This window comes from Dipodomys merriami, unplaced genomic scaffold, assembly GCF_024711535.1.
Source record: "Dipodomys merriami isolate MVZ:Mamm:240054 unplaced genomic scaffold, mDipMer1.0.p SCAF_13, whole genome shotgun sequence".
NCBI classification, from domain to species: Eukaryota; Metazoa; Chordata; class Mammalia; order Rodentia; family Heteromyidae; genus Dipodomys; species Dipodomys merriami.
In genome coordinates, this window is record NW_027202604.1 from 590924 (window position 1) to 606713 (window position 15790).

A 15790-nucleotide genomic window follows, 5' to 3' on the forward strand; every position below is an offset into this window, starting at 1 on the left:
GCTCTACCCTTTAAGCCACATTTCCACATCTGGATTTTTGGTAGTTAACTGCAGATGAAGAGTCTCTCAAAGTTGTCTGCCTGGTCTGGCTTTGAACCACCTCAGATCTCAACCTCCCAAGAGGCTAAGTGGTGTAGGCATGAGCCACTGGCACCTGGCCAAACATTTCCATCATTCCTAACTAACAGATCTCATCAGAGGACTGATTGCAATCAACCTCCTAGTTGCAATTTACTGAGACCTCTGGCTTTTCCCCTTTGTATAGATGGAAATTTATTCAAGGAACATCTAAGTTGATCTACATCAGCACCATGGGGTTTATTTCTATCAAACACTGACAATGTTCCCCATAGTACACAGCTAAATAATTCTGCTCATTTTGAAAAGAAGGGGAAAATACTCCATACTATAAATGGGCACTTAGAAGGCTTGCTTTGCAGACACTTAGAAATAAATGCGGTATATTGTACTTCATGCTTAGTTCTGCCTGAAAAAAGATTCAGCTTTTTTAAAGTAAATGTTTTATTGAGATTAAGTGATTACATCAATTTCACCAGTTTCACAGTATTGTGAGATAGTAATACTTAAAGTCACAAACACATTTTAACCTGCACAAGACAAATTGTCATTATCATGGTTTATAATGTTTATGAATTCTATGAACTTTGACAACTATTTCTTCCACATTGGGTGATATGTACATTTCTTTCCTTTTGCTTAGTGTAAGCTGCTCCATCTTTCCCTCTCATTCCCTCCCTCCCATCGCTGCTTAGTTCATTTTTATCAATGTCCAGTGAAAAGATTCAACTTTTGAAAATGGCTTTGCACTTTATGTTCAAAGGAAACTGGTAACTTGCATACCGTTTCATGTTGCAAACAATCATATTCTTATCCATCTGTTTTTTGAATTCAAACTTTTGTTTTGAAACTTTTTTCGAAACTTTTAGTTTTCTTTCTAAAGAGGACAAGATCCTTTCATGTTGTGTATTAAAAAGAAGGTTATCTGTTTAGTAAAACTGAGCAGGCTCATGTGCTTCCCAAAAGTAATTATTTAGAGTAGCCGGAGCTCACTGTTGCTTTTATTCCTGCAGACTACACATTTGCTAGGATGAAATATGAAGAGGAAGAACTCAATCGCACCCCTCCCAGTAACCAAAGGACATGATGAAGTGAGCCGGCCTCTTCCCCGGGGCCTGTGGCCCTGTTCCATGCAGTTCCAGGGCCTGGTTTATGTGTCTTGGGCCTGTCAGATACGCAGAACACCTCATGAATAAGGAGTCATTCCTCATTTTAATCTATACTACATGGCATCATAGAGGTCTTACCACAAATCCCACCTGGTAATAAGACAGCTATCTGCAATTCCAAAGGCAACAGAGTTCAAAAACCTGGCCAGTTTTCCACATCAATATACAGGGCTATTAAGTAGAAAGGTACAGGATTTGGAATCCACACGAATGGAGGTTTGAATATAATTCCATCATTTGTTGGCTCTGGACCTGAGCAAACTATTCAACTGGTCCAAGAGGAATCTAGAAAATGATCCCAACAAGGAAATCTTATTCCCATTTTCTGCTTGAGGAGCAGGAAATTATTCTTCCTTTTCCTCCCACATCTCCCTACTCTCTCTCGTAAGTTATGAGTATTGCCTATAACATGAGTATTATACATAAGGCAATTACTTAAAATTGATTTAAAAGATACTTGATAAATGTCAGTAATTACTACTATTTTTGTTGTTGGTACTACCCATAATTATTAAACCCCTCTGTGGGAGACAATTGGCACTCTGCTCAGTAGGTTCAAGGCTTTTGATATTCAAATTACTATATCCTGTTGCTATTGTGCCTAAATAAAACAGGGAACAAGCAAAGCCAGGTGCAGATGGCTCACACCTATAATCCTATCGGTTCAGAAGGCTGAGAGCTGAAGTTTGAAGTTCAAGGCCTACCAAGGCAGGATTTGTCTCAGGTTTGTCTGTTCAGGCTGACTTTGAACTCCAATCTTCATTTCTCAGTCTCTTGAATAGATAGAATTACAGGGGTGAGCCAACAGCGCCTGGTGGCTTGTCATTTCTTTACACCTGTGGTCAGGACACTTGCTTCCCTGGTGTGTCCACTGGTCTTCCCCCAATGCTAAAGAGTGAAAATCAGCTTTCTGGGTAGAATGTTCATGCTTTATAATATTCTAAGGATATAGAATCCTTTTTCCCTTATCATCATCTGTCGCTGCCAAGGAAATATCTGTATTTTTTCATATTACCTGACTCATACTCAATAAATATTTGCTGATTGAGGAACCTGATGGTTAGCAAGAAGTTGGATTAGTCTCCTCACTGCAACTGGGAACTATAGGGGGCTAGATCTTAAACAGATGTCACCTTCACAAATGGGCTTTGGGACTACACTGAAATGTGCACTCTCATTGTCTTACTAGATAGGTGATTCAATTTAAAATCTTCACAGTCAGCAACTACAAGACCAGATTAAAGTCAGTGATGCAAAGTCAAGAAATTTTAGAACCAAAGAGACCTTAAAGTATATTTCAAGTAATGCTGTGTTTTATGGGTTAGAAAAACTGCAGCAAAGAAAGGACGGGTGAATTGCAATACAAAAACCAGATTGACAGTTAGCAGGCCTGGAGCCCAACATTCCAACGTATGCAGTACAGATAAACCCATTCGTTTCCATTTAAGTAGGATGCATAAACCCAATCCACTAACTGTAATGGGGAAATGACCAGGTAAGAGAGAAAGAGAAACTTACAGCTTCTTCCAAGTGCTGCTGATCCGGATTATCATTTGGTGTGTGCCGCAAGATTTCTCGAAGAAGCAGAGGGTATTTTACCAGACGACTTCTTGGAATATCAAGGAAATTCCAGAGATCTAGCTTGCGGCTAAAGGGGGATTCTAAACATCGCTGAAGGAAATCCTGGACTCTGTGATCTTGCTTTTTGTGGTCCAGTAGGGCTTTTGCGGCCACTTGATTACTACAATAGCTGTCATAGGAGCTGAGACAGGGCAGCTAAAAAGGATGCATAAAAAGAAGGTTGGGAGTTAAAATAGTTGAGCTCTGAAGCTACAAGCTACCATTTACTCACTGGGACTAAACAAATACCAAACCAGTCTCCAGACCTGGCCAACTCTCCTTTATCTGGCCAAAGAAAATAACATCATTGAATCCTCAAAACAGAAGAAATGCACAGGTTCTTAAGGCCCTGGCTGGCTTCCATTAAACGAGTTGTACAATTATTTTCTTTAATGTTAAGATCCCTATCACAATTTGATTTTTCTGACAATCCAAGTTGGAAATGAAGTGGAATTTTTACAGGCATCTATAGTACAAAATTTTCCCAATCTTTTCAAAGACGTCCAGAAAGACAAAAGCTACCTTTTCTGTTCTGTCTTTATTTTTAATACTGAGGTTTGAACTCAAGAGCCTCACATTTACTACACATGAGCCATACTCCTAGCCAGCCTGACATCTGTCTGTCCACCTACCCACTCACCTACCTATTGTTTACAATAAGATTTCTTTTCTTCAGCTTTGTGTGGGTGTGTATGCGCGTGAGCACGCGTGTGTGTGCACGTGTAAGCTTCTTTTGCTCAAGAGTAGTGCTCTACCACTTGACCCACAGCTCCACTTCTATTTTTTATTTTTATTTATTTTCAGTAGCTTATTGGATATAAGTAAGAGTCTTACAGACTTTCCTGCCCAGAGTGGCATTGAACTTCAGTCCTCAGATCTCAGTTTCCTGAATAGCCAGAATTATAGGCATGAGCCATTGGTAACTAATAGAATTTCTTTTCTTCTAAAAAAATTATTCTTTTTTTTTTTTTTTTTTTTTGTCGGTCGTGGGGCTTGAACTCTGGGCCTGGGCACTGTCCCTCAGCTCTTCAGCTCAAGGCGAGCGCTCTACCACTTGAGCTACAGCGCCACTTCCGGTTTTCTGGTGGTTTATTGGAGATAGGAGTCTCACGGTCTCTCCTGCCCGGGCTGGCTTTGAACCGCGATCCTCAGATCTCAGCCTCCTGAGTAGCTAGGATTACAGGCGTGAGCCACCAGCGCCCGGCTAAAAAAATTATTCTTATGAAACTCATGTAGAAGATTTAGTGGCACACATACCACACATGAAGCAGTGGGTCAGACTTTACAGTGCAGCCCCTAGTGTGGCTTAGTGCCAGCACCTCTACATTAGTTAAGATTACCTAATTCTAAGGCTTGTCAATTATAATGGGCCTTACGAAGTTAAATCAGGGGCTGGGAAGGTGGCTCAATGGTAGAGTGCTTGCCTTGCATGCATGAGGCCCTGGGTTCAATTCCTCAGCACCACATACGCAGAAAAAGCCAGAAGTGGCACCTGTGGCTCAAAGTGGTAGAGCGCTAGCCTTGAGCTGAAGAGCTGAGGGACGGCGCCCAGGCCCAGAGTTCAGGCCCCATGACTGGCCAAAATAAAAAAAAAAGGTTAAGCAAAAATGTTAAAAATTAAAAATAGGAATCATGTATTAAAATCTTTCGAATTAGTTCTGACAGGCTAGCAAAGATTTGAGGCTATATCTTATGGTTTATATCACATTATAAAGCAAAAGAACAATTTAGGCTTAAAGAGTTGGAAAAATGTTAACTCCTCTGATTTCATCCCATTGAAACACTGTTTCTCTGACATGTCCCATCAGTCATATTATGTATAAATACCACATTGAAGTCTCAAGGAAAGAGCTTCTCATCCCTTTTTCTACTTCACCATCTTAATGGCTCCTGGGGCTCAGCATCCTAACTTGAAGCTAGCAATTGCAATAACATGAAGCTAGTGGTCTAGCTGTACTTCTTCCTCTCCTCTGCATCAATTAGGAAGTGGTGTTCACCATATCACCTCCTCTGTAGAGGATTCAATGCCAAACTGACAAGGGCATGTCTCTTTTTTTCTACATCCTCAGTACTTGTGGATGCTATACAACACTTTGTGTTTCTGGTGAACTAATAGATAAATGTTTAACAGATTACAAGATGATGTAATATTTGATGGTTTGGGAACATTGCTTAGAAATAAAGCAGTATCATTTGAAAGCTTAAATATTCTACTGCTTTTTTTACATTTCATATTGAAGTGACTAAAACAAATATTACTGGGGAAGTAGTGTTTAAAAGGTTTACTAGTAAGCTTAATATTCCTTTCATGTGTGTATAAATAAATACATTTATATAAAAAATAAAAAATATATTTATACATAAATATACAAAAAGATATACACATAATATAAATATATGGTACAGATTATAGTATATATGTAATATATATAGCATTACATATTATATAATATATATTACTTTGATTTGTGTTAGAGTTTCAGAAATCATTCCTTCACTTTTTATTTGAAAGTAGTAACTGGAAAACATGCATAAACACACAAACACACACACATTTACACAGCACACACACCAGATATGGTGCTTGTAATTAAGCTTTTCAAAGTTAATTAAAAAGCACCTCTGGCTCTTTTAAATTCATTTCCACTTCCTTGCCTTTTAAAAGACCTGGAAACAACCAATTTCATTACGGAGAAACAACTTAGCAGAATCCATCAGATGTAAACTAACAAGGAACTCAGGTCACACTGCTATCCAACGGCCCATTAGTCTCTCTGATCCTGCCACCTGCTACCGTGGCAACAAAGTGAAGCTCTGTTTTTGTGTTCACACCTGACAGGGTGCTCATTTCCTGGCATGACTGGTTCAGGCTATCTAGTCCAGCTAGAGAAGATCACACCTGATCTTAATTAGACACAGGAAGACTGTATCTGTCTTAGTTGCCAAATACAACCACATTTACTTATTTAAAATTTAGTAGTGATGAGGACAGATACTGGAATTGGAAAATCCGGTTGAAAGATAAAATTGAACAGCTGTTTGTAACATCTTTCTCCATTTACAGCATCTTTCTCCACTTATAAAATGCCTATATTGATGTCTTCCTCACCTAGAATATAGAACATGTAGCTTGGAGTTTGCTCCTAGTTATGAATCAATAACAACCAGCTATTATTATGATTGTTCCCGTGACATTTAATTGAAGAACTTGTGGTTTAGGGAAGCAAAGCTACTCACTCAGCTGGAGCTTGAGGCCTGTTCATATTCCTTTCCCCCAAAACTCTGAAGTACTTGATTATCTCATGAATAGATTATCAAGACTTTGTAAGAAAAGTTCTCACTGTTTCAAAAGAATTTCTAACCCTCTAACTTTGTGAAAACTGACATAAAAATCTATTTTTTTCTGCCACCATAGACTCTGCTTCTCTCTTTGAATTAAAATTTAATTAGAGCCCAAATTACCATGAGAACTTGCTACTTTGGAGCACATACAAATTATTTTATTACTATGATCAGTCACTTTGGCAGTTGTTTCTTGTGATGGGAAAGGCTTGCTCAAACAAAGTGATCTGTTAGGAAAGGGGACACTGATCCTCAGTAACCAGGGAGGTTCCCTGAAAAAAAGTAGCCACTCTGTTTAAGGTCTTAAATGCAAAAGTAACTGATTCATTCTAAGGTCAAAAGGACCAGCCTGCAAGGCCACATTTGGATAGTCACTTATTTAAAAGGTTTTTTGTTTTGTTTTGTTTTTTATTCTTTTCCTTTAGGGGGGAAATAAATCAAATTTTCTTGGGTTTAATGGGCTCTGACTTGTCTCATTCAAACTCCACAAAGTTTGTTGACTTTGTTCTGTTAAAAAGTCCAGAACTCAAACATATTTACCCCTTGGTTTACAGTTCCCACTCACAAGAACACATCTGCAGTTAGAAGAGGGAAAACATTTACCAGCTCATCAGTCCTGATAAATAAGGACCATTTCTCATGGAGTTTGGCAACAATTGTTTAATTTTAGGCTAAGTCCCCATGTACTATCACAGGCCCCGATGGCAATGTGCTGTAGAGTCATACTTCCCTTGGGTATGTACAGAAAAGGACTGCAAAAATGTCCCTAGCCCAAACTAACTTCCTAACAAAAGTAACAAATATGTATAAAGAAGTTCTTAACTGGGAAAATTCCTACAATCTGTGCTCCTGACATAAATTCACAATTTGTATATGATGTTTAAGAAAGACATGTAGTGTATATTCTAATGTTACTGTCTCTTCAAAAACAGAACAGTCATCCTTGTTCAATGCATAATGGCCTGCCCCTTTGCTATTCATCAAAGCATTCTACAAATTATGGAAGTTTAAGGAATAATTCTTCTCATTGAGCCCTTTCTAACTCCAGTTGGTTGGCTCTCTTTAGAGAAATTTCTTTGTGGACTAAAGAAAGTAAAACATCTACTGTGGCTTATATATCATAAAAGTCAAGAGTATAAGATAAATGATCTATCCTGAAATATTAAGGCCCCTTTTCTAAATTATTCATCTTAGAACATTACTTGTCTTTCAGATACTCTTTGGATATTTCAGCCTCAGTGCTAAAATTGGCTCATGAATTAAAAAGCTAGCCAAGACATTAAATTCTGCAAGATTTTAGATTAAAGCATTAGTTGAGAAGCACAAGGTAAGAGACCAAGATTTAAAACTTTATGCATATCTTTTTGGCACTAGTGGGGACTAAAAAGTTTTAGGAGAATTAAGAGTACAAACACAGCTAGAGAGAGGGAAATTGCAAGGTGGCAGTAGGACTCATAACCTACTCAACACTCTTCAAACAAGGAAATAATTCTTGTTCTGTTTTTGGCTCTTCCGACCTATTTTTCTGGAATAGTAGGTAGAATCAAGAGATCTAATGTTGTCTGGAAGAAGTCATTAAGGTAATCTACTTTCATAACCTGCTTCATGACAAAAATCACTTGGAACTGGGGTGGGACATTCTTAAAAGGAAACAGATCCATATAAAATTAAACAAATGAACAACTAACCATATTATGTACCCAATAGATAAGAATTCAGTCAGAAGACTATAAATATAGAAGCCTTGACATAAGCTCATAGCTTATTTCTTTATGAAATTAGGAAAAGAATAGGTCACTTTGGGATAAGTCATCATATGCCAATTCTCCTATGAAGCTACTACATATCATATATGTGCTAAATGTTAGCAACATGTACTTTTACCTTGCTTATGAAATTTTGACTGAGTCTTTTTTTTTTTCTCTTTTGGTTGGTCATGGAGCTTGAACTCAGAGCCTGGGCACTCTCCCTGAGATTTGGCACTCAAGGTTAGTGCTCTACCACTCTGAGTCACAGGACCACTTCCAGTTTTCTGGTGGTAAATTGGAGATAAGAGTCTCATGGACTTTCCTGCCTGGGCTGGATATGAACTGCAATCCTCAGATTTTAGCCTTAAAAAAAGTATCTAGGATTACAGGCATGAGTCACTGGTGGTGCCTGGCTCTGTAAGTCTTTTTAATAATATATCTTTATTAAAAAGTCTTTTTAATAAAACTTTTTGTGAGTGATGGATAAGAATATGGCAATCAATTTTTACTGGGTCAAAAATGGTAATATTCTAACAGTTGGCCTGAATCCAAATATTATCTAGTTTTATTTGATAAAAAATAAGTAATAGTTTCATGTGCACTTACTTATTTTACCTTGAAAGTGACATGTTGTCTTTAAATATAGTAAATTTGCATGAAGGAAAAATTTCATGCTTTAGAGAGCTAAAGCTTATATGCTTAAGAATATTTTACTAGGAATTTGGTTTTTTAATGTGAAACCAATATTTGCTAATAAGAAAAGCCTCGCTACAATGAAACACTATGTAAATTATTAAAATCTGTCTTAAGTATGAGGCTCTGAGTTCAATCCCAAATACTAAAAACAAAGCAAAACAATCAAATCGATCTTCATCCAAGACTAGAGAACTTTTCTTACCCAGCCTACGAGGATGGGACCAACATGTTCAGTCGAGCCATCAGGCTTTCGAACATCTCGAAGCTGACTAAGGAGCTCTGGCAAAAAAACAAACAGAAGGCTTATTTTGAACAGGGCTAGAAGTAGGTTCTGGGTTATTCACATGATTACATAATTGCTGACTTACTATAATATAACTCAAATAAGGCTGCAAGTCATGACTCATTCTGGGAACAAAATTATACCTTCATGTAGAGGAATCAGAGAGTCCAATGTTCCAAAAATTTGATTCAACTCCTGTTCTGTCATAATGGAGAGTTTCAGCATGGGGTCATGATAGGCCTATACAAGGACAAGATATGAACACAAATGTTGAAAATCAGAGGAGCTCAGTTCTTCACTAGGAGGCACTATGTGAGTGATACACACCATGGCTCTCCTACATGACTTTCTCATATCACTGTGGAAATAGAGGAGAGGTGTGGCTGCAAGAGAGAATCCAGTTCTACCTTCAGCCTTCTGTGGCTGTTGATAAAGCATAGTAGCATTTTTTGTTTTGTTTTGTTTTGTTTTTCTCTTCAAAGTTTCCTCCTATATCCCCAGGATAGCACACTTCTATAAAGTAGGACATAGTAGGTATAGAGATTTAATTATTATGTTTTCAAAATAACAAGGTCCTATAGCTTGAAAAAAGTCCTTTATTCAAAATTAGGCTTTTGCAGTACATCCATATTTAAAGAAAAAGTGATTTGTCACTCATTACTATTGACAAGAAAACAAATCCTCTGCCAATCCCATAAACTCTTACTAAAAGTAATTAAACAACAAGAGTTTGTAGAATTCTATGACAGAATATAAAGACAGAGCTGGGTGCCGGTGGCTTACACCTGTAATCCTAGCTACTTAGGAGCGTGAGATCTGAAGACCATGGTTCAAAACCAGCCTGGGCCGGAAAGTCTGTCTGTTATCTCTAATTAACCACCAGAAAACTGGAAGTGGCTCAAGGTGGTAGAGCCTAGTCTTGAGCAAAAGAGCTCAGGGGTAGCACCCAGGTTGTGAGTTCAAGCCCTATAACCACCAACAGCAAAAAGAATATAAAGGCTGGCAATGTGGCTTAGTGGTAGAGTGCTTGCCTAGCATGCATGAAGCCCTGGGCTCAATTCCTCAGTACCACAGAAAGTGATGTTGTGGTTCAAGTGGAAGAGTGTTAGTCTTGAGCAAAAGAAGCTCAGGGATAGTGCCCAGGCCCTGAGTTCAAACCCCAAGACTGGCAAAAAAATAAAAAAAAAAAATATAGAGAGAGAGAGAGAAAGAGAGAGACAGAAACAGAGAGAGAGAGAGAGAGAGAGAGAGAGAGAGAGAGAGAGAGAGAGAGAGAGAGAGAGAGAGAGAGAGAGAGAGAGAGAGAGAGAGACAGACAGACAGACAGACAGACAGAAACAGAGAGAGAGACAGAGACAGAGACAGAGATGTCACAGTTCTTGCCCTTACCTGGCTTTATAAAGTGAATTGGGAAGACTGTTCTTAACATATACAAATTTAAATATATGCTTAATAAATACTTCAAGAAGAACAACAGGAGAAATGCCATGTAACAGAAAAAATAATCAAATTCTTAGCACTCTGGATGGTCGGAAAGCTAAAGCTAGAGTATGTAAGAGAAGTTCTGAAGGTAGAGGGAGAAGAAATAAATACTGAAGAAGAATTGAGGGCTGAGGCATGGATCAGCAGTAAATTGACTACCTAGCAAGCATAAGGCCCTGAGTTTAAATACCAATACAAAGAAAGAGAGAAGAGGAAAGAAAGAGGAGGGAAGAGAGAACAAACTACATTGGGATCGGTGCCTGGAAGATGGGAGACTGGATGACTGAACAGAGAAGGCAGGACCAGTACGACAGAGGATGCTGTGAAACATCTTGGGAAATCTTTTTTTCCCCCTCAGTGTTTGGAATTGAACTCAGGACCTTGTAGATGGTAGGCAAGAGCTCTACCACTGAGCTACAACAGAAGCATATATATGCAGAAACTTTTTTTTTTTTTGTCACTATTGGGGCTTGAACTCAAGGAGGACCTCATCATGTTTACTTGGCTTACTTGCTTATGGCTTATTCTCTACCACTTGAGCAACAACAGTTCCAGTCTCGCTTTTTGCTGGTTAACTGAAGATGAAGTCTCACAGACTTTTCTGCTAGGGCAATTTGAACTATCATCCTACTGAATCGTTAGGATTGTAGGTGTGAGCCAGCAGTGTCTGCCTGAATTGGGGAATCTTGATACAGGAAGAGGATGTTGGACATAGGACCAGCATGTTGACTTTGGTCTTCTCTGATTTTTTCTTCCTTCAGTCCTACCTAAAACTTGGGTTTCTCGGGTTGTATTTCAAGAAAACTCAAATTGTCATCTCAGGAATGCTAGAAGTTGGCTTCATATTAGCAGAATGTTGGACTGAGGATTGTTTAAAGAAGGAAAGTATCTGTTCATCCTTGTGATTCACTTAAGAGCCCCATGAATATCAGATCAAAGAATCTAGATTGAGCTTCTGAACTGTAAGATTGTACTTCAGATTCTTCCCATTCTGACTGGAATGCAAAGGTTTTTGGAGGCAGGTTTGTTGTCAAGATATAAATGATGTAAGGTGTGTGTTTCCTTCTCCTCCTACAATAAGAAACAATTTTCCAGATGAGGCTATGTACAGCTCAGTAAAAGATCATATGCTTATTAGCATGCTCTAGGTTTGATTGCCAGCACTAATAAAACCAAAAAACAAGCCAGGCACCAGTGGCTTATTCCTGTAATCCTAGCTACTCAGGAGGCTAGAGAGGCTGAGCATCAGAGATTGAAGCCAATCCTGGCAGAAAAGACCATGAGACTTTTATCTCCAATTAAGCACCAAAAAAAGGGCAAAAGTGTAGCTGTGGCTCAAGTTGTAAAGCTCTAGCCTCGAGAGAAGAAGAAAAATTAAAAAAACCCTCAGATACAGAGTCCAAGTCCTGAGTTCACAAATAACACCAACAAAAAAACCCAAAGCATAAAAATGAAACTAAAAAACAAACCATAAAATGAATTTTCCTATATAATACTCTAAGTTATGATGTGTGCAGTTGCTTACTTCACACTTCATCCACTTTCAAGATGCAAATGCCTTTATTTCAAACACTCATTCCTTCCTGTGGTCAAAGAAATCCTGCATGTAAGACTTTTTTTTTGTCAGTCTTGGGGCTTGAACTCTGGGCCTGGGTGCTGTCCCTTAGCTCTTCAGCTCAAGGCTAGTGCTCTACCACTTGAGCGACAGTGCCACTTCTGGTTTTCTGGTGTTTTATCAGAGATAAGAGTTTCATAGACTTTCCTTCCTGGGCTGGCTTTGAACCGCGATCCTCAGATCTCAGCTTCCTCAGTAGCTAGGATTACAAGCATGAGCCACTGGCGCCGGGCTTGCATGTAAGACTTTTAGGACAATGCCTTTTTCTGGGTAGTTTATTGGAGATAAAGACTCTCCATGACTTTTGTGCCCAGGCTGGCTTCAAACTGTGATCTTCAGATCTCAGCCTCCTGAGTAGCTAGGTTTACATAAAGCTTTGCCTCCAGGGCACTCTGATTTACGCTGATGTGTGCTTTGAGAAATACACAAGGGTGACCCCTACAGTGCCAGGCGCAGAAGCTACTCTGTCCTCTTGCTTCCATCATTTCCACACTGCTTGCTCTATAGCTACTGGTTCTTCACATTATCTGAGGACCTGTCTTGGTCAGGAAGAGTGTGTTCCTAACATGATGAAACCACTCAGAGGAAACGATAGGAGGTGACTCACAGGACAGGCTGGGGTTAACTTTACCTTTTTTGCTAATTTCAAGTCCTCTATCAAGTCTTCTTCTCCTTGAGAAAGCTCAAAGATCGCCTGCATGAAAAGATAAAATCTATTTACTGAACTCTTCCTCAAATTCAAACAAACAGAGCTGATTATAGCACTTCAGGCTGTAAATCTGCTTGACCTAAAAAACATACCCCCAACGTTAATTAGTCTAAACCAAGGCCAGGGAATGGTGACTCAAGCCTGTAATCCTATGTCCTGAAGAGGCTGAGATCTGAGAACTATAGTTCAAAGCCAGCCTGGGAAGAAAGGTTTAAGAAACTCTTTTTTTTTTTTTGGTTGGTTGTGGGGCTTGAACTCTGGACGCTGTCCCTCAGCTCTTCAGCTCAAGGCAAGCGCTCTACCACTTGAGCCACAGCACCACTTCCGGTTTTCTGGTGGTTTATTAGAGATAAGAGTTTCACGAACTTTCCTACCTGGACTGGCTTTGAACCTCGATCCTCAGATCTCAGCCTATTCAGCTAGGATTACAGGCCTGAGCCACCAGCGCCAGCTGAGAGACTCTCATCTCCAACTAACTAGCAAATAAACAGAAATGGAGACATGGCTCAAGTAGTAGAGTGCCAGCCTTGAGCAAAATAACTAAGCCCTGGCCCTGAGTTTAAACACGTGTATGTGTGCGCGTACACAGACACAGACACACACATAATCTAAACCAAATGCATCTAGTAGCTAAAACTTGCAAGGAAAAAATGTAAATTTTCTGTACAATGAGCTTCTCTGTGGAAGAAAGAGTTTCCACTGGTTTCCCACTCAGCAAGTCAGTTATTTACATTACAGAACTTTGATGAAGCCAAATAAGTGACAAGTATTTTAGGTATCACCAATGATCAAGATGAACTATACTCATAATATGACTTATGGAATTGAGACCCCTTAGTACAACTACTAAAATAATAGTAATAAAAGGATAATTAAAAAAATTACAGCTCGATGGGGCTGGGAAGGTGGCTCAGTGGTAGAGCGCTTGCCTTGCATGCCTGAGGCCCTGGGTTCGATTCCTCAGCACCACATAAGCAAAAAGAAAAAAGACGGAAGTGGCGCTGTGGCTCAAGTGGTAGAGTGTTAGCCTTGAGCTGAAGAGCTGAGGGACAGTGCACAGGCCCAGAGTTCAGGCCCCACGAATGGACCCAAAAAAAGAAAAAAACAACCCCCCCAAAAAAAACAAACAAAAAAACCCCCACAAAAAACAATTACAGCTCGAGCCATGGATTCTGCATCTTTGTTACCAGTGGCAATCAGAAGATATATTTCAGAGCCTGTCCTCAGCAAGGTACTCAGCTGTGTTATTAACTGGGCCTCCATAGTTTGCATCCTTCTATTCAACAGAGGATGAATCTCAGCAGAACGCTGTATTCTCAATGTGCTCTTGTTCTGAGGCCAGGACAGCAGCAAGAATCCAACATTTTGTTACTCTAAATAGAATTGGGTGATGTTAATTCATTCTACAGTACTTCTTAGTCTCACAGGTATAATAAATAAGTGACAGGAGCTCACTGTGCATGAGAGTGCATAAATGGACCATTTCTAATTTGGTTCTATTAAGCCATCATCATTTAAAGAACTATGATGCACAGAACACTCTGTGCATTTGGGAATGCTTTGCAAATGGTGTCTCATTGAAGGACTACAAGTCAGATCACTCCCTGACAGTACGGGGGTGTGTGTGTGGGGGGGGGTGGAGGGGTGGTGATCTTACATACTAAAAAAGCATTAAGTTCTGCAGTGAGTATTAGCTGGATGTCCTCTAATTCAACTCCGTCAAACTCTCTACCTTGGAGACAGCAGCAGATCTCATAAGGAAGAGCTCAGTCCCCTTTTCAGATACCAACTGAAAGCCCAGATTACTTTATCTGCATATCTTATCAACTGGCTATAAATCAGGGTCCCCATGCCTCTTCTAATTAGGTCTCATTAATGTGCTAGAGCAGCTACAGAACTTAGGGCAGCATTTATGTATGCTGGTTCACTTACAAGGGATATGGATGAACACCAGGCAAGAAGATGGGCAGGAAAAGAACTGTGGAGAGATGTGGAGTCCTATGCTCTCCAGGTACACAATACTCTGGAACCTACTATCTGAAGCGCTGAACCTCCTTCTGATAGAGACTTCATAATCACATGACTGAGTCAATCATTGGTCATTTCTTGCTAATTTAACCTTTAGCCCCTCTCCCTTTGCCAGAGGTAAGGGCTGGGGCTCAAAGTCTGACCCCCTCTAATCCTGCCTCTGTCTCATTGGTGACCAGTCCACACCTGAAACTATCATGGGCTGACAGCCATTAGTCAGCACCTTATCATCCAAAATATCCTTTTGGAGATATGAAGATGTATGCTGGGAAATAGAGATAAGTAGCAAATAAATGTAAAATATCATATTAACCAACAGATTATTGGTCATGCATTACATTACAAACTGGTACTCCTACTACTGCAAGAGCGTGACCAGTTAGACCATGCCCTCAGCTCTTTTTTTTCTGTTCTTAAGCCTCTTTGTGCAAAAGGCTAGTACTCTACCACTTTAGCCACAGTGCCACTTCTGGCTTTTTCTGAGTAGTTTATTGGAGATAAGATTCTCATGGACTTTTCTGACCAGGCTGGCTTCAAACTGTGATCCTCAAATCTCAGCCTCCTGTGTAGCTAGGATTACAGGCACGACCCACCAATGCCCAGCTCTCAGCTCTTTTTGTATTAGTTATTTTTTGGATAGGGGCTTACATTTTTGCCAGGGGTCTCAAACAGCGATCCTCCCATGTATACTTCCTGTGTTGCTTGCATGACACATGTTCAGCTTTTTTTTAAAAGATGAGATCTTGCTAACATGTACTACCATTGCCTGATCATGTATTATTTTTAAAGGCTTCATTTATTCTTTGTTGAATAGATAATACACATATACAGTATGCAATTAGGGTGCAACAATGGGAACATGGTAAAATCTTTCCCCCTTACCTTCTTCTTTTAGCCCCCTCTAGAAGGCAACAAACTTTACTGCTAGTTCTTTGGGCAACCTTCCAGAAACAATTCCTGGTTCTATAAGCAAGTACATACATGTATACACATTCATCTTTCTAATTTCATATACATGGT

General features: G+C 39.5%; 1 protein-coding gene across 7 annotated transcripts in view; it reads right to left on the reverse strand.

The window, feature by feature from the left end:
* The window catches only part of Arhgef3 (Rho guanine nucleotide exchange factor 3), a 359337-nt gene that overhangs the window by 15071 nt on the left and 328476 nt on the right, over positions 1-15790 (reverse strand). For all 7 annotated transcript variants that reach the window (XM_070018470.1, XM_070018471.1, XM_070018472.1 and 4 more), the window contains 4 exons: positions 12665-12727; positions 9080-9176; positions 8856-8932; positions 2766-3023 (listed from right to left, as the gene is read on the reverse strand). In XM_070018470.1, coding sequence (XP_069874571.1) covers positions 2766-3023; positions 8856-8932; positions 9080-9176; positions 12665-12727 — 495 coding nt within the window. The remainder of the gene's footprint in view (positions 1-2765; positions 3024-8855; positions 8933-9079; positions 9177-12664; positions 12728-15790) is intronic.